Source organism: Salvelinus fontinalis, chromosome 12 (genome assembly GCF_029448725.1).
Source record: "Salvelinus fontinalis isolate EN_2023a chromosome 12, ASM2944872v1, whole genome shotgun sequence".
NCBI lineage: Eukaryota > Metazoa > Chordata > Actinopteri > Salmoniformes > Salmonidae > Salvelinus > Salvelinus fontinalis.
The window spans coordinates 7,951,136-7,972,940 of record NC_074676.1 but is presented as its reverse complement, the minus strand read 5'-3'; the positions used below and the strand labels follow the sequence as shown (position 1 = coordinate 7,972,940).

The following is a 21,805-nucleotide window of genomic DNA, read 5'->3' as shown; positions in this document are numbered from 1 at the left end:
AAAGAACTGTACTTTTGGTCCTGAATACAAAGTGTTATGTTGGCCTCTGATATTTATTCGTATCCAAGGGGCAGGCAAGAGAACGGTCGTGGACAGGCAAAAGATCATAACAAGGTCAGAGTCCAGGAGGTACAGAGTGGCAGGAAGGCTCGAGGTCAGGGCAGGCAGTATGGTCAGGCAGAAGGGTTCAGAGTCAGGGGAGGCAAGGGTCAAACCCGGGAGGACTAGCAAAAGAGAGATAAGAAAAAGCAGGAGCACGGGAAAAAACACACTGGTTGACTTGACAAGACAAACTGGCACAGAGAGACAGGAAACACAGATAAATACACCAGGGAAAATAAGCGACACCTGGAGGGGGTGGAGACAATCATAAAGACAGGTGAAACAGATCAGGGCGTGACAGTTATGGGTATGCTTGTAATCGGTAAAGACTGGGTAGTTTTTCAGGATAAAAATAAAACGGGATGGAGCTAAGCTCAGGCAAAATCCTAGCTTTAAACCTGGTTCAGTGCTTTCCACCAGACACTGGGAGATGAATTCACCTTTCAGCAAGACAATAACCTAAAACACAAGGCCAAATCTACATTTGAGTTGCTTACCAAGATGACAGTGAATGTTCCTTAGTGGCCAAGTTACAGTTTTGACTTAAATCTGCTTGAAAATCTATGGCAAGACCTGAAAATGGTTGTCTAGGAATGATCAACAACCAATTTGACAGAGCTTGAACAATTCTGAAAAGTGGGCAAATGTTTCACAATCCAGGTTCGGAAAGCTCTTAGAGATTTACTCAGGAAGACTTGCAGCTGTAATCGCTGCCAAAAGTGATTGTAACATATATTGACTCTGGTTTGAATACTTATCTCATCAAGATATATTAGTGTTTATTTAAAAAAAAAAAAAATTACAAACATTTGAATTGTTCTTCCACTTTGACAATGTACAGTATTTTGTGTAGATTGTTGACAAAAAAATGTGAATTAAATCAATTTTAATCCTACTTTGTAACACAACAGAATATGGAAAAAGTCAAGGGGTGTGAATACTTTCTGAAAGCCCTGTATCTCTATGCAACCAATAAAATGTGAATTGATTTGATAAACCGGTGTCCCCTCATTGCATTTGTTTGCCTTCTATCTGAACAGTTGAACATCTGCGATGCTCTTTGGAATTTCCGATAAAACAGCATTTCCCTGTCAATGTCCAGTGCTGAAGGTTACTTTACTATGAAACAATTGAATAGAAGGAAACGCAAGTCACTGACTTTTTCCTCCCCAGAAGGTAACTTCCCTTTGACGCCTCAGCTCATCTGAATCTATCGGACGAGTCAAACCATTACGAGTTGTGGACTAAAATGGATACTTTGTTTTTCCTTATATTTATACTTTTTCGATGTACTTCGTCAAGTAAGTAGACTAACTTTTAAAGTGTGAAGATGTCGGTTAATTTACTTGCTTATTATTAGAGTAATAACAACTTTCTTGTTAAATATCTTCAGGCCTACGCACAACGGAAACGTTAGTTAATCCTTATCTATACAGGGAAGCCAGTCAGTGAAAGAATGTTTGATTGAGGTCACTTCAAATATTATGATCGGAGTAGTCTCTCACTGTAACAATAAATAGTTCATTCTTTGGCAAAGAAAATATGTATTTCCTTTTATATTGACCATCGTATACTATTTTACAGGTAGCCTAATAAAATAAATACAATTTAAATTCACCCTGTAGGTTTGAAATGTGGATTATTAATTAATAATAAATTACGTCAATAACAAATTACTTTCACCCGTTTTATTTAGCAACACATAAAGAACATTCCAAGCGTAAACATGTAGCCTTTTTTAGGCCGTAGCTATTTTAGAAATGTTTGGATTTATGCATTTAAAAAATGACATTACTAACCTGCTTTCAAAATAATAATAATGTGGCTCTTAATTCGTTTTTGGAACATTAGTTCTTCAGTCTTTCAATGATTGTTAGTCTCCACACCATTAATTCACCTTCAATTTGCATCTTCCATTTAGACAGTTTCCTTATTGTGCACACACCAAAGAAACTGTGCATGTCTACCCACAACTCGACCGTCATCCTTGGAAAATGCAATGTCGCCAGTCCCTATCAACAATGGGAATGGACAAACGATATGAAGTTACATCACACGCAGTCATCGAAGTGTCTCTGGGCCAACACGAGCAATGTGATACCTATGCACGCTCGCCTGGTCTCAATCATCAACTGTGACAGCGCACATGCCTGGAAATGTTACGACAAACAAGGGACTTTCGGGTTAGCAGAGAAGCCCATGTACCTGAAGAAACAAGGTATACGCGTTGTGATTCGAGGAGATCCGAGGTATTCCAACTGGACAAAGCACGAAGAAGTCGACTCAGGAGGAGGACAGGTGATGACACATTTATGCTCGAGTAAAGGTGAGTGGTCTTTCGAGGAATTACCGGGCTATGCCCTCTGTGTTTAGCTACGTTCTACTGATGTAATTAGGTTTACCAGTCATATAGGCCTGCGCTATTTCAATATATGTGTCTATATGGCTTTAGTCTATCACTTCGTTTGTATTCAGCGAATTATTTATGTATTTATATCGGCTATTTGAAATGTTTATAGCCTCATAGTCACAGTTATTTACTACCTTACATACATTACCAGTAATAGTAGCCTTGAACTGTATGGCTATTTAATATTTCCTCCGCTGAAGTTTGATAAGAAAACATAGTCTTGTAAAATGATATGGCCCAACCACAGAATAGTATCCTATCTCTATGGGCCCAACAAACCCATTATGACTTAAATTACCAAGTTTTTCTTTACAGTAATTTAACCGATGGTAATTTTAAACCAGGGAAAACAGAATAATCACACAGACAAAATCCGTAGATAAATTACTCCAAATTACTCCACGCCATGTCAATTTTGGACTTGTCTGACATTGGTCTGGTGTGAGCGCATGAGGAAAGGCAGAGGATGACACTCTTGATACTGACTTCCCTGCACATGGTTGTCAAGTTCTATCAGCCTACTCAGTCAGTCAGGAAGAACGTCAATGTTCTTCCTGTGACAATATGGCCATTCGGGGGACATATGAGTGTCTCTCGATGTCCCATTTGATGAAAAATACATGCCACAATGTAACTGGTATTGTTTAATGTTTATTTAGACAAAGTTTATTCAGGCCACCTGTTATTACAACCATGCATGAAACCAATAGGGGAGAGTGGGGGTATGGTATTATTTCTCACAAAGATATCTACATATATTTCAGGATGTTGTGTATCCCTGGAAATAATTTATGTAAATTTTACAGTTTTGAAAACATAGCTTGTCCAAGAAAAGTGGTCTCTTGGCACAACTTAGCCTGGGTATTTTTTTAACACTTATTTATTAGTTCCAAGTAGGGCTTTCAACACTTACAGAAATACAATTTGACTGTTTTTCAACGATTCCAGGGTTTTTCTTTATTTTAAAGAAAAACCCAGGAATGAGTAGGTCTGTCCAAACTTTTGAGTGGTACTGTATTCTCTGGGTAAACAATTAGGAAGCAAAATGTTGGGGTAGAGGTAAACTCAGAGCTTTAGCGCAGTACTGAGCTCCAAAACCTTTGTATCTCAGCACACTCCCACAGGCAATGATACAAGGTGCATAGATGCATATTACATTTAACAAACAGGTCTGTGATATTAGGGTCGGTATCAGGTAAATTGAGCCACGGGACAGGGTAAGTTAAGCCACCTACAAATGTCTGTACTGAATGAAACATTTTTATTTTATTTTAATTTTATTTAACCTTTATCTAAATAGGCAAGTCAGTTAAGAACAAATTCTTATTTACAATGACGGCCTAGCAAAAGGCCTCCTGCGGGGACGGGGACTGGGATTTATAAATAAATAAATAAAAGGACAAAACACACATGACAAGAGAGACAACACAACACTACATAAAGAGAGACCTAAAACAACAACATAGCATGGCAGCAACACATGACAGCACAACATGGTTGCAACACAACATGACAACAACATGGTAGCAACACAACATGGCAGCAGCATAAAACAGGGTACTGCTTAGCCGGCCCACAGGAATGGAATGGTCTACCATATCAAATACTTTGACCAAGTCAATAAAAATAGCAGCACAACATTGCTTAGAATCAAGGGCGATGGTGACATCATTGAGGACCTTTAAGGTTGCAGTGACACATCTATAACCTGAGCAGAAACCAGATTGCATACCAGAGAGAATACTATAGACATCAAGAAAGCCGGTCAATTGATTTACCACTACCTTTTTAAAATGATGTCTATCTTTATTTCCCAAACACACTTCAACACAATCACTTTTTTGTATTTTAAAAATGTAAGCATATTTTAACAGTCTTAAAACCTAACAAACACTTTGTACTTTTGTTTTACACTTTTAAAATAGGCCAGGCCCTGTTGTTAACTCATATCCCAGCGATAAACGCCTGGGAAGAAAACACTTAAATTTTCTCAACTTGCCGTTGGCTCAATTTACCGCAAAGCAAACGTTTTGACTATATTAGCTAACACAGCTATACGGATGCACTTTCATGCTCCACCTCATTTTTAACCTTATAGAGACCCCAACTAATGTATAGAACCATCTTAAAACGATCTACTTTGGTTTAGATACAAGCATCATGAAACCTCTAACACAATATATTCACTTGACTTGGTGAAAATCCGTTTTTTGGACTAAATTACCACTTTTTCCATGTGGTTTCTTCCTTCACAGACTCCATGAAATGGTGACCTGATCCAAAACATTGGTCAAATTATTACATTTTGTGTATGGTTTCCTAGAAACAAGGGTGGCTCAACTTATCACACTCTCCCCTACCCATCTATTTATTTCACCCACGTACATTTGTCACGTTAAAAGATGAACAACATGATAATGAACCATCTATTACCATGTTATTTAAAGAGCATTTAGCGTTCCACTCAGGAAGCAACGCCCACATCAAAGCACAGAGGTGTCAGGAACTGAGGGGGAAATTCTTTCATTTCCCTTTCAAGAGCAACTGGGCTAGGTGAGAGTTATTACATATGCAATGCATACGGTATCTTGAATTTATTTCAGTGCTATTTTCCGATATTATTACAACCATCTGTGTATACCTCTAGTCACAATAACCCGTCTTTCTTCTAGGGTCCACCACCATCTCAACCACCAGAATGTATTCATCCACACACAAACCTGTGGCATACACCAGCACTGTCCACGCCATCAGAACGGCCCCTGTAACAGCCATAGACACTCACTCGTCATCAAACGCTATGAGAACCCATAGTAGGACCACCCGTCAGATCTCTATGTTAACAGTTCCCATCGCAACGCCCAACAATGTGGTGACCTATGAGTCTATGGTGGCAACGCACACTTATGACATCGTCAAGACTCAGACGACGGGGTTCATTCCCAGGTCCATCTCAACGGTCATCACGGCATCTGGGACAGCTCTCAACGACAGCCATGATTTTATCTTGTCCAGTCCTGCTTTGTCCACAACTGACTCTGCCATGGACGAAACGGTGAACGCTGCCACCGAAAATGCCCTCCTTGACTTGAGGAACGGAGCCAAGATTCCACCAGTAAACCAAGCAACTTCCAGTTCCACACCCCCTAATGTAGATGAGCTGGTGTCAACTGCCTCTACCCCTACTGTGGTTTCCTCTATAATTTCCTCAGTGCCCAACTCAAGTGCTATGACTGATTCACCATCCACTTATGCATCCGTATTCGTTACCTCTGATGCTAAAGTCCCAACTCCTGTTGCTTTACCTACCCCTACCCCTGATTCCATCTCTAATTCTTCTGCTACCACCACACCTACCGATACCACAACATTGTCCACAACTAGGAAAGTACCCCCCAGAAAGACTGTGGTTCCATCTACAACCAAAACCACAACAATGCAGACTACAACACCCGCTGCCCCTCCTACTCCTACTGTCGGCCAAACCACTATGACTACAGCAAATCCCATTATAAAAGTAGCCCCACCCACAACCGCCATAACCTCACCCACAATAACTTCAACTCTGCCCACAGCCTCCTCACCTCCACCAACAACATCTTCAACTTCGCCCATAACATCTTCAACAGTAAAGATTACAGCTAAAACCACAAAGAAAATAGCCCCACCCACAACCTCCACAGCCCCACCCACTACCTCTTCAACTCCACCCACACCCCCTCCAATCACATCTACAAATGCCCCACCCATGACCACTACAATGCCTCCCACAACTACCAAGACTTTGGCCACAACTACCGTAACCACAACTACTGCAACCACACCCCCAACTACTGCAACCACACCCCCAACTACCTCACACACAACTACCACATCCACAACAACCACACCCATTTCTACCACAACAACCATAGCTCCACCCCCAACTACCAAAACCACACTCACAACTACCACACCCACTTCTACCACAACCACTCCCACTACAACCATAGCTCTACGCACAACTACCAAAACCACACCCACTACTACCACAACCACACCTACTACTACCACAACCACACCCATCACAACCATAGCTCCACTCACAACTACCACAACCACACCCCCAACTACCAAAACCGCACCCACTTCTATCACAACCACTCCCACTACAACCATAGCTCTACGCACAACTACCAAAACCACACCCACAACTACCACACCAACTTCTACCACACCTACTACTACCACAATCACACCCATCACAACCATAACTCCACTCACAACTACTACAACCACACCCCCAGCTACCAAAACCACATATGCCACCATAGCTCTACGCACAACTACCAAAACCACACCCACAACTACCACAACCACACCCACAGCTCCACTCACAACTACCACCACACCCACTTCCACAACAACCACAGCCATAGCTCCACTCACAACTACAACAACCACACCCACCACACCTATAGCTCCTACCACAACTACCACAACCACACCCACCACACCTATAGCTCCACCCACAACTACCAAAACCACAACCACATCTCAAACTACCACAACCACACCAACAACACCCACAACTACCAAACCCACACCCACACCCACAACCACCAAAACCACAACTACCACACCCACTTCTACCACAACCACACCCACCACAACCATAGCTCCACTCACAACTACCACCACCACACCCCCAACTACCAAACCCACACCCACAACTACCACCACCACACCCCCAACTACCACCACCACACCCCCAACTACCAAACCCACAACTACCACCACCACACCCCCAACTACCAAACCCACAACTACCACACCCACTTCTACCACAACCACCACAACCATAGCTCCACTCACAACTACTACAACCACACCCATAACTACCACACCCACTTCTACCACAACCACACCCATCACAGCCATAGCTCCACTCACAACTACCACAACTACCACAACCATAGCTCCACCCACAACTACCAAAACCACAACCACATCTCGAACTACCACAACCACACCAACAACACCCACAACTACCAAACCCACACCCACCAAAACCACCACACCCACTTCTACCACACCCACCACAACCATAGCTCCACTCACAACTACCACCACCACACCCCCAACTACCAAACCCAAACCCACAACTATCACCACCACACCCCCAACTACCAAACCCACACCCACAACTACCACACCCACTTCTACCACAATCATAGCTCCACTCACAACTACTACAACCACACCCACTTCTACCACAACCACACCCATCACAACCATAGCTCCACTCACAACTACCACAACCACACCCCCAACTACCAAAACCACAACTACCACTTCTACCACAACCACTCCCACTACAACCATAGCTCTACGCACAACTACCAAAACCACACCTACAACTACCACACCCACTTCTACCACAACCCTGACTACCAAAACCACACCCACAACTACCACACCCACTTCTACCATAGCTCTACGCACAACTACCACACCCACTTCTACCACAACCCTGACTACCAAAACCACACCCACAACTACCACACCCACTTCTGCCACAACCACAGCTCCACTCACAACTACCACAACCACACCCCCAACTACCAAAACCAAAACCAAAACTACCACAACCACAGCTCTACGCACAACTACACCCACCACAACCACACCCACAACTACCACAACCACACCCCCAACTACCACAACCACAACTACCACTTCTACCACAACCACCATAGCTCTACGCACAACTACCAAAACCACAACTACCACACCCCCAACTACCACAACCACGCCCACTACAACCACACCCACAACTACTAAAACCACAACTACCACACCCACTTCTACCACAACCACTACTACCACAACCACACCCACTACAACCATAGCTCCAATCACAACTACCACAACCACACCCCCAACCACACCTACTAAAATCACTTCTACCACAACCACACCCACTACAACCATAGCTCCACTCACCACAACTCCACTCACAACTACCCCAACCACACCCCAAACCATACCCCCAACCACACCCCCAACTACCACAACCCCAACTACCACTACTACCACAACCACACCCACTACTACCACCACAGCCCCACCCACAACAGCTACAGCTCCAACAACTACTACAGTACCGACCACAGAGTTGACCACCACCCCACAGGTGAGTGATGATGACAGTCACTTGAAATTAACGTTTAAATTGATTTAGCATTTGTGAAATTCCATAAAGAATGTTCAAGATCATATTTGCATACAGATTTGGACGGAGGACATTATAAAGCTGTGAAGCTTTGAACAAACCTGAAAGAAGGGCGTTGGTAATGGATAACAGTAATATAGAACACAGACATATTCAAAAAGTATTTCAAGAGAGAATATTCTACAAACACAAAAGTAGGCTATGAAATACACCCATGCCATGCCAACTTTTAGCCTGCTGTATCCTATGGATGTTAGTTTAGGTGGACCTTAAGGTCTTCAGAAAGAGAAAGTCCAAGGCAAGCAGGAAGAAAAGAAGGGTGTGGTGGGGCAAGAGGAGGGGAGACTGCGCAAGGCGCTGTTGTCCAGACTCAAGTGAAAGTTAGGGCTGTGAGAAATACAGTAGGCTATTTGATTAGAGCTTAGGCTATGTATGAATTTATAGACAGTTTATAGACAGAGGGCTGAAGTGGATGCTTTGATATTTAATACATTTCCTGAGCACTCTGTCTACCTGACGCCAGTGATGGTGCAACCTGAGCATTGAGGAATGGTGTAGGAAAAGTATTTAGCCTAGATATTTATTTCATTTATTTAACCTTTATTTAACTAGGCAAGTCAACCGAGAGTCAGCCTAGAGATTTAAAGGGACGAGATGGTAGCATGGGAAAAGACTGCGTCGTCGAAAGAGATGCCACGCTTTGTTAGGCGCGTACCACTACTGTAACGCCTCCAACATGTCATTGTGAAATTCTGAATATAAATATACACTGTTATTTTATGGACCGATTATGACATGCAATGTTGGAATATATTTTATATTTATTCTATTATTTATTGACCTAACATATCTAAATCAGCGTCCGCAATGTTTAGATGTTAAACTGTTATTTTGATACTTTGTTTATGGTGGAGTTGTGTCAAGGTGAGTCATGGTTAAAGTACATTTAAAATGGTTAATTCGTTTCCACCTGTAGCATACCTGTTTCCTCTTTTTGTTCCTTTCAGCTCGAGACCACTGAAGCAGTAAAGTGTTCATTTAACCTGACTGAAACCAGCGCCAATACGGATTCTATTGCACTGAAATTAATAACAACAGGAGACGCGTGTAACTTCACCGTGTTTTGTGAGACCAGTCGGTCCAATATAACGGATTGTTATCAAAATGGGGAGTACACTAACGTGTATATCTGCGATATAAGGGATTTGGAACCAGGAACATTACACCAATTCGAAGTTATATCGAAGAATGATGGAGAGAGGGGCAACGTATCAGTGCGAACAGGTAAGCGTTTCAAACCAAAATTCGTTTCTATTCTAATCTATTTTATCCTAATCAATAATATTATATTCCAAAAGTATATTAGACTGTTAAATTGACTTTAATTCATTTCAAACGTGCTACCGATATCTGACATATATATTTTTCCAGTATCAGACAATATATGTTTTTCTGTTTATTTATTATATTTACATTTTTAACCATGGCATTCGAATGATTATATTTCGTAAAAAACATCACAACCCCTTCAGAAGATAAGGTGAATGACTCCTCTGATGGCAAAAACCTGTTATTATTGAATAGATCTAACACATATGATATCACATTACGACAGAAAGAGTTATATAATTTATTGAATATATCTTTGAATCTCTGAGGGCTCATGAAGGTTCTCTCTGTTGGTGTTTTATTCCACAAAGGATAAAAGCACAAAAGTTGTTTTGCATATGTTTTGCATATGTATCATTTTACAACTTTGCAGTAATATTTGATGTATAGGGAAATGGCTTGAAATAGTATATGTTTATTCAGGATATCATATCCTTTTTTATTATTTGATTTATGGTTACAGTATTGATTATTTGTTCTGCACAGCATCGCACTGATTGTGATTAGATTCTTTGCACCACTTTGAAGAACATAGAGAATAGATAACTCTTGTGCCGACACCTCCTGAAGTCCAGTAGGTACACTTTATCCACTGTACCTTAGTACAATCCTTTGCACATTGTCAAGGCCACAACCTTAGAATGTCCTGTCAAGAACCCCTCTGGTCAGTGGTCTCAAAGCTCTAGATTAGAACCCTGTAAATTCTGGAACACAGCTCCAAATCATCTAAAGTTGTTGAGGCAGAGGTCAGTAACAACCCAGAGCATCGTGTTTGTTTCCAGACATATCTCCCTCTCCCCAGAGCCACATCCCGTCAAGCATTGTTTCTTTGTACTAACGGATACAGGAGGCCTCCATGTTTTCTTTTCATGGCACAGATAGATTACACTGAGAGTACACTTCACATCTTTGCATTGAAAGTGTGCCCAAGTTTTTTTCTTTGGTCCTTGTGAGTGGACCACAATGTTTCCATTTTTGACAGTAGCTTACGATCGATGAAATCCTCAAGAATAACAGTTCAGGAATTGCCAAATCACTTGGACTTACATTATCCAATATATTTTGAACACGGTAGAAATCACAGATACAATGTAGTTCATGTGTAATACAGTAGTGGTCTTGCCAGTTTGGTTTTAGGATTGGACGGACAATGTCCTTAGGGTTTTGCTGATTGGCCAATGTGATTCCTGGGGTTGCTATGAAGGGCCCACAGAGAGGAAGCCATTATGAAGAAAGGGTCAAAGTTCAACGCTGAGCTACGGGAGGCACTGGCCTCTCGCCCCGTCCTGCTCCTCTCTCTCTTTGTTTTTGTCGTTTCCTGTAACGTCTCGCTCTAAGACGCATGCAGGTTTCCCAGTGAATCCAACAAGACATTCTTTAAAGAACCAAAACATTATTATCTCTCCCCTCCATCGCAGGCAGCCACCACTGGCCTTCAGCTGAAGTACAAAGGCAGGATGCAGAGACTCTTCATGCACTTTTCTCCCAGTTATGTAATATCATAGATGTTTAATTGAGGTGTAGATAATATTGCCAAGGTGCTGCCCCTTGGTTACTGGTTTATGGGATATCTTTGTTTTCTATAGCAAAATTGCCAACCCATTATATCTCTCTCTCTCTCTCTCTCTCTCTCTCTCTCTCTCTCTCTCTCTCTCTCTCTCTCTCTCTCTCTCTCTCTCTCTCTCTCTCTCAGACCCAGTGGGTCCATCCAGGTTGGACGTACTACCAGACCAGGTCCAGGCAACCCAGTATAAGAGTCCTATTCAGGGTAAGGGTGGCTCCCATGGCCTGCACATATCCTGGCCTCGCTCTCGTGGGCAGGTCGACTGGTATGAGGTCACACTACAGGACACCAAAACAGGGACGAGCCGCAGTACCCGCATCATGGGAACTCAGTCTCGCTTCACCCCCTCACCCCTGGCACCCTCTATGCCTTCAGCCTGGTGGCAATAGCTGGGAATAAAACAGCCCTGCCAGTGCTGGCCACTGCAGCCACAGGTGTGGGATCATCTTGCTGCTCTAGTATGGTTTGACTGGTCCTCTGATCACACATGATTTGCCTGGTCTTCCACAACTACTGTGCTGTACACCATCTATTTATGATACTGTAGATAGCATAGAAATCCCTGATCTACCCCTGATCTACCTTGTCTTGTTAGACATCACTACTCACTGACTACTCTGTCTTGGTTTACCCAGCTCCCTCAGCAGTCAGCGGCCTCCGGCTCTCACCCTCCTCCAGCAGCCTGGGTGTTTCCTGGCAGCCCGGTCCAGGCAGGAGAGAGGGTTTCAGGGTGCTACTGAGGGAGCAGCAGGGCGCCCTAGTCAGGAACGTCACCCTTAAGAGTAGTGTCACCTCCCACACCCTTGACGACCTGTTGCCTGGGACCCTGTACACTGTCACCGTGGTGACTGAGGCTGAAGGCCTCCAGAACGCCATCTCCAAACAAGCAGTCACAGGTATGGCAAGCAATAAACACCTACGAACCATGGCATGGTAACTCTGTTTGGGTGGTGACAGTCGTCATTGGTGTAGCAGTGGTGACTCTTTGTTTACCTGTTAAAATAGTAAGACTGACATGCAAAACTCAATGTCAAGTCTTTAACCCTAGCCCTATTCAATGTGTCTGATAAAAAAAGTTGTTTGTTGAAGGTTATTTTTTGCATCGTCTCTTATTTTTCAAGTTGTCTCCCATCCAATCACTTAGTTCCATTGTTTGCCAACAGAGCGATCTAAGGCTTCAATGTCTCGGTGGCTTCAATACAGGTGCAAGATATGGTGAAATGTCTCGCACATATTTATCTAACTTAGTTTGCAGGGCTTTGTTTTACTTTCCAACACTGCACCCTACCACCATCACGACCATGCTTTCTCTCTGTCGTTGTTTCCAGGATATTTTAGGCTTCTCGATCCCACCCTTCCCTTCCTCTTTCTGCAGCTGGCTGGCCCATCAAGGCCTCCCAGAGCGCTCCCTTCCCCTCCCAACCCCCATAGACATCAATAGAAAAATAGGAAATTACTGAAATATTTTATTATTTCATAGTTCTGTGTATTGCTTAGTTTTTATTTGATTAAATTCATCATCTCATCTCTGCTCAGACAGTAGCAGCCAGCCAGCCAGACAATGTTATCTCTGGGCTCCCTATACTCTACTGTCTTTAGTCATCCTATTTAGCTAGGCTAGCCTGCCTAAGCATGCTGCAGTGCTGTCTGACAAAATAATTTGATTCGTTCTTAAAAGGTTATGGATAAGGCATACTTTCACGAACTGTCTCTATCCCGCTCTCTCATCATTGTGTGTACATTCCTCTCTCATGCATTCTATGCGGTCTGTGTGTGTCTAATCTAAAGTAGCAAGCGTAAAAGTGTATCAATCTCTGTCCGAGCCGGAAAGAATAGGCACAATGGATGATGGTCATTGGAGTTAATTACCTCATTTCTGCGTTGAACTAAGTTGGATATTTTTTTTAAATTAAACTACAAATCCCTTCAGCCCGGTGTTTTATTTATGATGATCCATTTCTGGTTTGTTCAGGAATGGCGTCTCCTATTTTACCTAATTTGCTTCCTCTCTGTCTCAAGGACACTGATGATCCTTTCTTATCTTTAGTTATTGTGTTGTTTTTCTTGATCTAAATCCTTCTCCCCATGTTTAAATCAATACTGATATTTTCTCCTTCTCACAGTTCCTGTGGCAGTAACAGACCTCTTCTTGGAGAACCACAGCAGTCTGGACACCCTGAGGGCCTCCTGGGTCAGTGCTAGGGGCAGCGTGGATGCATACCTGGTCACCCTGGCAACCCTAGGCTCAGCCAACCAGGACAGGAAGCTTCCCCCCAACGCCACTGAGGTGGTCTTCAGCGGCCTGACCCCTGGACGGCCCTATCAGGTGACTGTGAGGTCAAAGGTCGGAGAGCAGACAACTGAGGCAGTGGCCACAGGCAGAACAGGTGAGTCATTCTGGTCATTCTGGAGTGTCAACCAGCTAGCCTTTTCACATGATTGAGCAGAGTTAAGCCAAGCTGAGCCGAGCTGTACTGCCTGGTCACGGATCCACCATAGTTGCTGGAACCGTGCTGGAAAGGACAATGTGAATCTCTCACTTTCTCTCTCTCTCTCACCATCCCCCAGTGCCAGACAAGGTGTCTCAGCTGTCCATGGTGGGCGTCATTGGTGGCAGCACTCTGAAGAGTACATGGTCGCCCCCTAGAGGGGACTGGGAGAACTACCGTGTCCTGCTACTGAACGGCACCGTGGCTCTAGTCAATGAGACAGTGAGCAGGCTGGTTAGACAGTACTCCTTCTCTGTAGCTTCCTTGGGGCTGGTGCCTGGCAGGCTCTACACAGCTCAGGTCATGGTGGAGAGTGGTCTGTTTGGCAACACCGCTCAATGTCAGGGGAGGCTAGGTACGTTACATTAAACATTTTTACTACACTGTATTTCAAATCAAATCTTATTGATCACATGTGCCGAAAACAACACATGTAGACTTTACGGTGAAATGCTTACTGACCAGGCCATTAAGAAAGAAAGAAAAATATTAGCTACATAAAAAATGAATGGTAACACAATAAAAGTAATAACGAGGTGCCAGTAACAAGTCAATGTGCAGGGGTTCTGGGTGGTACTCACTACCCTTTGTAGCACCTTGTGGTTGGACGCTGAGCAGTTGCCATACCAAGCAGTGATGCAGCCAGTCAAGATTCTCTCAGTGGTGGAGCTGTAGAACTTTGTGAGGATCTGAGGGCCCATCTCAAATCTTTTCAACCTCCTGAGGTGGAAGAGGCATTATTGTGCCCTCTTCACGACTGTGTTGGTGTGTTTGGACCATGCTAGGTCCTTAGTGATGTGGACACTGAGGAACTTGAATCTGTCGACCCTCGTGGCAGATGTGTTGTTGCCTACCCTCACCACCTGGGGGCGGCCTAACAGGAAGTCCAGGATCCAGTTGCAGAGGGAGGTGTTCAGTCCCAGGGCCCTTATCTTAGTGATGAGCTTGGAGTGCACTATGGTGTTGAACTCTGAGCTGTAGTCAATGAACAGTATTCTCACGTACGTGTTCCTTTTGTCCAGGTGGGAAAGGGCAGTGGTGCTCTCACGCATGGTTCAGTGTTGCTTCCCTCGAAGCAAGCATGTAAGGCATTTAGCTCGTCTGGTTGGCTCACGTCACTGGGAAGCTCTTGGCCGGGTTTCCCTTTGAGAGGGAGAACTTTGTATGTATTTCTGTTTGTGGAGTAAAGGATCTACAGTTTTTTTCCCCCTCTAGTTGGACATTGACATACTGGTAGAAATGAGGTAAAACAGATTTCACTTCTCCTGCATTAAAATTACCAGCCACTAAGAGCGCCGCCTCTGGATGAGCATGTTCTTGTTTGTTTATGGCCCTATACAGCTCGTTGAATGCGGTCTTAGTGCCAGCATCGGTTTGTGGTGATAAATAGACAGCTACGAAAAATACAGATGAAAACTCTCTTGGTAACTAGTATAGTCTTCAGCTTATCATGAGGTATTCTAACTCAGGCGAGAAAAACCTCAAGACTTCTTTAAGATTAGAGATTGCGGACCAGCTGTTGTTGACAAAGAGACACACACACCGCCCCCGGATCTTACCGGACTCTGCCGTTCTGTTCTGCCGATGCATAGAAAAAACAGATAGATGTATGTTATCCATGTCCTAGTTCAGCCATGACCACGAGAAGCATAGATAACAGTTCTTTGATAAGATACTCTTGAACGGAGCTCATCCAGTTTATTCTCCAGTGATTGCACATTCACCAATAGAACAGAGGGTAAAGGCAATTTATTCACTCGCTGCCGTAGTCTCATCAAGGTAGCCGCACGCCGCCCTCTATAGCATCGTTTTCTCATTCTACGAGTGTCGGGGATTTGGGCCTGGTCCAGGATAATCAATATGTCTTTCGCCTTCCCAGGACATCTAATGCTCATGGCTGAATGGAAGTAAGTCCCCACAGAAATGTTCCAACATGTAGTGGAAAGCCTTCCCAGAAGAGTGGAGGCTGTTATAGCAGCAAAGGGTGAACCAACTCCATATTAATGCTCATGATGTTGGAATGAGATGTTCGACGAGCAGGTGTCCACATGCTTTTGGCCATGTAGTGACGCTGTTCTAATGTCCAGAAGCTCTTTTCGGACATAGGAAACGATGGCGGAAAGTTAAGATTAGCGGAAAAAAAAATACACAAAAAAGCACAATTGGTCAGGAGCCCGTAAACCGTCCACTTTCCAAAGCAGCGCCAAGTCCCTTGCTGGGTGTTTACCAAATGTTGTTATGGGTTGTATGTTGTCAAGAGCATTTAAGATGTCTATTTAAATTGCCATGGCTGCTGAAGTTTTCATTTTTGTTTTGATTACCCCTCCTCCTTTGCCCTCTCTCTCTTTACTCATTCACATAATCTTCCCCCACCCCTCTGCCTCTTCCCCTCTCCTCTCTCTTTACTCAATTACGCCTTCTCCCCTCTCTCTCAGCCCCTCGGCCTGTCCAGCAGCTGATGGTCCGTCACGGTGATGAAACGTCTCTGAGCGTGCTGTGGTCTCGCCCCGCGGGGGTGTGGGACGGGTACACCGTGCTCTTGAGACAGGGGGATACTGTTGTGTCACAGAGGACACTGTCCCGTGACGCCAGGGAGTGCACATTCAACGTCCTCATGCCCGGACGCCAGTACGCCATCGCCGTCACGACCAACAGTGGGGGCCTAAACAGCTCGGCTTCAGTGATTGGACGAACCAGTGAGTCACGGTTCCAAAGGGAGATGGATTTCACCTTTCTTTTCCCAATGTGTTTGTTCTAGACTCGACACTAGAACATTGTTCCTTACAGGTTTTGTAGTCATATAACAGAATTGTTGTTGTTGTCATATAATAATGAGCTTCTCTCCATTGGCAGAACTGATGCTGTGTCTCTGCTTCTTTATGATCTCACTATGATTTCAAAGTCTCTCTATGACAGGGGTCAACACCTGGCAGCCTGGTGATTTTATTTGGCCCCCCCCCAAGTTTTCTGAGCAAAAAAAAGGTTTTATTTTTTGGACATAAAATACAAAAAACACCGGCAAATCAGCTCCAAGTGATTTTAATTTTGGAAATCTTTTCCAAAGTATTCCCACGCATAAGAGATAGATACTGTTCATGTGATTGTATACAAATGTCAGCAAGGTTTGAAATTATTCTGTTTTGGTCAAATATTATATCTGTTTGGGCTTCTTGCGGTCAATTTGCAGTCTACAAATTCTTTGTAATTATGTTCTGGCCCCCTGAGCACCGCTCAAGAAAAAAAAAATCGGCCCGCTGCTGAATCAACACTGATCAAAAATATAAACGCAATGTTCCATCTCCTTTAGTGAGCATTTCTCCTTTGCCAAGATAATCCATCCACCTGACAGGTGTGGCATTTCAAGAAGCTGATTAAACGGCATGATCATTACACAGGTACACCTTGTGCTGGGGACAATAAAAGGCCATTCTAAAATCTGCAGTTTTGTCACACAACACAATGCCACAGATGGCTCATGTTTTGAGGGAGCGTGCAAAGAGCTGTTGCCAGATAATTGCATGTTAGTTTTTTGACCATAAGCCGCCTCCAACATTGTTTTAGAGAATTTGGCAATACATCCAACAAGCCTTACAACTGCAGACCACATGTAGCCATGCCAGGCCAAGATATCCGGCTCCCTCACCTGTGGGATCGTCTGAGACCAGCCACCCGGACAGCTGATGAAACTCTGGGTTTGCACAACCGAAGAATTTCTGCGCAAATTGCCAGAAACCGTCTCAGGTAAGCTCACCTACGTGCTCGTCGTCCTCACCAGTTTCTTGACCTGACTGCTGTTCGGAGTCGTAACCGACTTCAGTGGGCAAAGGCTCACCTTCGAGAAGTGTGCTCTTCGCGTATGAATCCCAGTTTCAACTGTACCGGGCAGATGGCAGACAGCGTGTATGGCATTGTGTAGGCGAGCGGTTTGCTAACACAATTGCATTTTATCGATGGCAATTTGAATGCACAGAGATACCCGGACGAGATCCTCAGGGCCATTGTCGTGTCGTTCATCCGCCGCCGTCACCTCATGTTTGGGATGCTCTGGATCGACATCTACAACAGCATGTGCCAGTTCCTTCAAATATCCAGCAACTTTGCATAGGCATAGCCACAGCCTGATCAACTCTATGCAAAGGAGATGTTTCGTGCTACATGAGGTGGTCTGGTGGTCACACCAGATACTGACTGGTTTTCTGATCCCGACCCTACCTATGTTTTGTTTTAAGGTATCCGTGACCAACTGATTAGGGCCTATAGGTAATGTACTTCAATTCACTGATTTCCTGTAACTGTTTATATTTTTGTTCAGTGTAGTTGATGATCAATGCTCTATGGTCTCAACTATGGTCTACATTTCTCTCTATGGTCTCTGTTAATGTCTCACATCTTTGAAGTTCCTCTCTCTGTGTATCTCCTCTCAGCCCCGGCGCAGGTGACCAGTCTGCGTGTGACCAACGGTGGCAGCACAGACAGCCTCCAAACCCAGTGGGAGCGGGCGGCCGGTGAGCTGGACTCGTACCGTGTGCTGCTCATCCACGACAGCAGTGTGATCAAGAACGAGAGCACCCCGGCCCACACCACGGCCTACAGCTTCCTGGCGCTGAAGCCTGGAGCCCTCTACAGGGTGGTGGTCACCACTGTCAGGGCCGGACAAGCCTCCAGGCAGAGCGTGGCAGAGGGAAGCACAGGTAGACAACACTATGATGACTGATAGATGTGGCCTACTTTAAATATATAATGTTAAAATAGATCAATTAGAAGATAATTTTTAGCTAGCACACATGAATATGAATTCCGTTAAAAGCGTTCACAGTTTTAACTGTCTTTGTGTGACAAACACCCGTACCAGTTTATGCAAAATAATGTCAGAGAATGTCTTCTATTCTATTAGGGATTGACAGGATATTATTCAGAAAATTCTTAGCTCTTATCTGATGCGACAGGAATTGTCCTGGAATTTCCAGGATATCCGACTATGCAACAAACATGTCAAGGTTTTCCTTTAAAAGACTTCCCTTCATGAAGGGAAAAGGACTGGGGTCTACAGTATTTTGTATTGTTGAATCCCAGCTACATTAATCTGAGAACGTTTTCATTAAAAGCCCCACTGGCCGCCCCACCACTGTTGTTATCGTTTTTGTTGAAGAGCGTTGCGCAGCATGGTAAAATATGCAGTACATATTGTGCTCTTCTATTGCGCGTCCGAGGGGAAAAACAGAGTTTTTGCAGTGCCTTCTTTTTTTGTAATATCACAAACAGACGTGTCTGTTTCACCATTAAGGATTCCAGCTTTAAATGAAAATAATATACAATGGAATATGAGGCCTATATAAATTCAGCCACAACTTTGTTCCATCACACAACCTGAGCGCAACCTGTCCGGTGAAGTTCACAAAGAATATTGCATGTAACAAACAGTTACACTACAGCATGGACAAGCAAGTTAATGTTTCCGACATTTTCGGGACTACTAAACAACTATGGATTTGTTTACCACAAGTCGCAAAGACAACAGAAACTCCCTCCACTATTCCAGCACCATTTCAACATCATTAAATCACCTATGCTTAGTCTAATACAGTGACAACTAAAGGATACCAAAAACTATTTAGTCCAATCAAAGTAAGTTAAAAAAGGATGTGGCTGTTCATGATTCTGATTTGTGTGTGTGCATGTAGAAAAAACATTTTGACTCACCCTACTTGTAGAGAAACACCAATGCGATCCACCTCTTTCATGTTGACAAAACGGTCTATGACTGTCATACAGTACACACTTTTATTTTTTGTTGTCCTAGGCTACCTGGCTAAAATACCTGCTCGCTAGCCTAACTTCCTTTCATGGGCAACGTTTGCTAGTTAACATTAGCCTTCTACATCTAGTTACATATTTCACTTCCATCCTCTCAGTCCAGGGGCACAATGTATGAATGTATGGTTGGATCAGAATTGCCATTATAATCATTGGCCAGTACGGCAAATTAAGTAAAACCACATGTATAAATCCCTGTCTCCATCCAAGGCTAATTTTAAGAAAGGGGAAATTGTATCTAGCTAGTTAGCCACCGGATGACAACAACACAATGAGATGCAACAATTCAGGTTGTTTCTGTCATCTCTTGATGCGATATGCCAAATCCACACTGGCTTCTCTTGACACTTTTGTTTGGTGCGCCAGGAATATTCACAGTTGAACTCACTCAGTTTAGCTCAACGCTAACTGGCTATTATTTTATTTATTTTTTATCAAGGTAGGCTAAAAGCTTGCTGGTTTCCCTTGCATTCAATGCTAAGGGTGGCAACAACGTCATACTCTTTATGACCAGACAGCATCAGATAAATGGCCTACACATACAGAGGCAGAGGGGCGCTGTTTCGCTCGCCCGGATTCTTTCTCCGGTGAGATACATTCAGCCTATTGCGATTTGAAGTACAATTATGAAAACACAGAGAGATGAAATATTTTTTTATTTTTTTCATTGTTACATTTTTTAAAAATGGCTTCCCTTGTTAGCCATACAACTGCTGCTAGAATATCTATCTTCTAGATCTTGTATCCCTCGTAGATTACTTTTAGTGGATCTTACTTGTAGACCTTGAAACTTATTTCAGCTTGACCATATTCCTTTAATTTCTTCTCTCCTATCCTGATACTCTTGCGTGTCATCTCTAATGTGTTAATGTTTTCTTCCAAAATATCTGGGTAATTCAGTTCAAATCCTGTAACACAAACACAGCAGTTCACTTGAGTTACATGTGAGTAATTTAGCAGATGCTCTAATACAGAGCGACGTACAGTAGTGAGTGCATAAATGTTCATACTGGTCCCCCGTGGGAATCAAACCCACAACCCTGGCGTTGCAAGCGCCATGCGCTACCTACTGAGTCGCACGGGATCAGTTCTAGGACACAATCTAAGCCAATCTAATGCTATGAGCCTGGTTAGTGAGGCTATATCATATCTATCAAACCTAAGAGATATTCAACAGATCAGGTTCGTGGTGAAATGACTCCATGAAGTCTGATTCAACACTCACCAATCAGCTTCAGACTCATCAGTACTCTCTGTATCTGCCCACTCCTCGGAGTCTGAATCCACTGATGATGTCTGTTGTCTCGCCCTCCTCATTGCCTCACTCGCTCCTATTCTCTTCTCTGTCAGTTTCATTTGCTCTCGCTTCTCTCTTTCTTTCTTCTCTTGCTCCTTTCTCATTTTTTCTTGCTTCTCTTTTTCTTTCCTCTCCTGCTTATTTTTTATCTTCTCTTCTTTTTCCTTCAGTTTTAGTTTAAGCTCTCTATTTTTCTCCTCCTGCTTTTGTACCTTTTTCTCAACATTTGCTTCCTTTTTCTCAGCTTCAGCTAACTTTTTCTCCGCTTTTTCGTTATCCTTCTCCTCTTTTTTCAGGCGCTTCTTCTCGTCTTGTTCTCTTTTTTTCTCAGCTTCAGCTAACCTTTTCTCTGCTTTTTCGTTATCCTTCTCCTCTTTTTTCAGGCGCTTCTTCTCGTCTTGTTCTCTTTTTTTCTCAGCTTCAGCTAACCTTTTCTCTGCTTTTTCGTTATCCTTCTCCTCTTTTTTCAGGCGCTTCTTCTCATCTTGTTCTCTTTTTTTCTCAGCTTCAGCTAACCTTTTCTCTG

The 21,805-nt window shown here is 43.5% G+C and overlaps 1 protein-coding gene across 2 annotated transcripts in view; it reads left to right on the top strand.

The window, feature by feature from the left end:
• Positions 1 to 1,269: 1,269 nt before the first annotated feature.
• Positions 1,270 to 21,805, top strand: part of LOC129866716 (receptor-type tyrosine-protein phosphatase beta-like) — a 45,570-nt gene continuing 25,034 nt past the window's right edge. For both annotated transcript variants that reach the window (XM_055939549.1, XM_055939548.1), the window contains exons 1-10: positions 1,270 to 1,403; positions 2,024 to 2,428; positions 5,185 to 8,687; positions 9,734 to 10,010; positions 11,809 to 11,883; positions 12,315 to 12,575; positions 13,803 to 14,066; positions 14,248 to 14,523; positions 16,604 to 16,864; positions 18,593 to 18,859. In XM_055939549.1, coding sequence (XP_055795524.1) covers positions 1,352 to 1,403; positions 2,024 to 2,428; positions 5,185 to 8,687; positions 9,734 to 10,010; positions 11,809 to 11,883; positions 12,315 to 12,575; positions 13,803 to 14,066; positions 14,248 to 14,523; positions 16,604 to 16,864; positions 18,593 to 18,859 — 5,641 coding nt within the window. In that variant the 5' untranslated portion in view covers positions 1,270 to 1,351. The remainder of the gene's footprint in view (positions 1,404 to 2,023; positions 2,429 to 5,184; positions 8,688 to 9,733; positions 10,011 to 11,808; positions 11,884 to 12,314; positions 12,576 to 13,802; positions 14,067 to 14,247; positions 14,524 to 16,603; positions 16,865 to 18,592; positions 18,860 to 21,805) is intronic.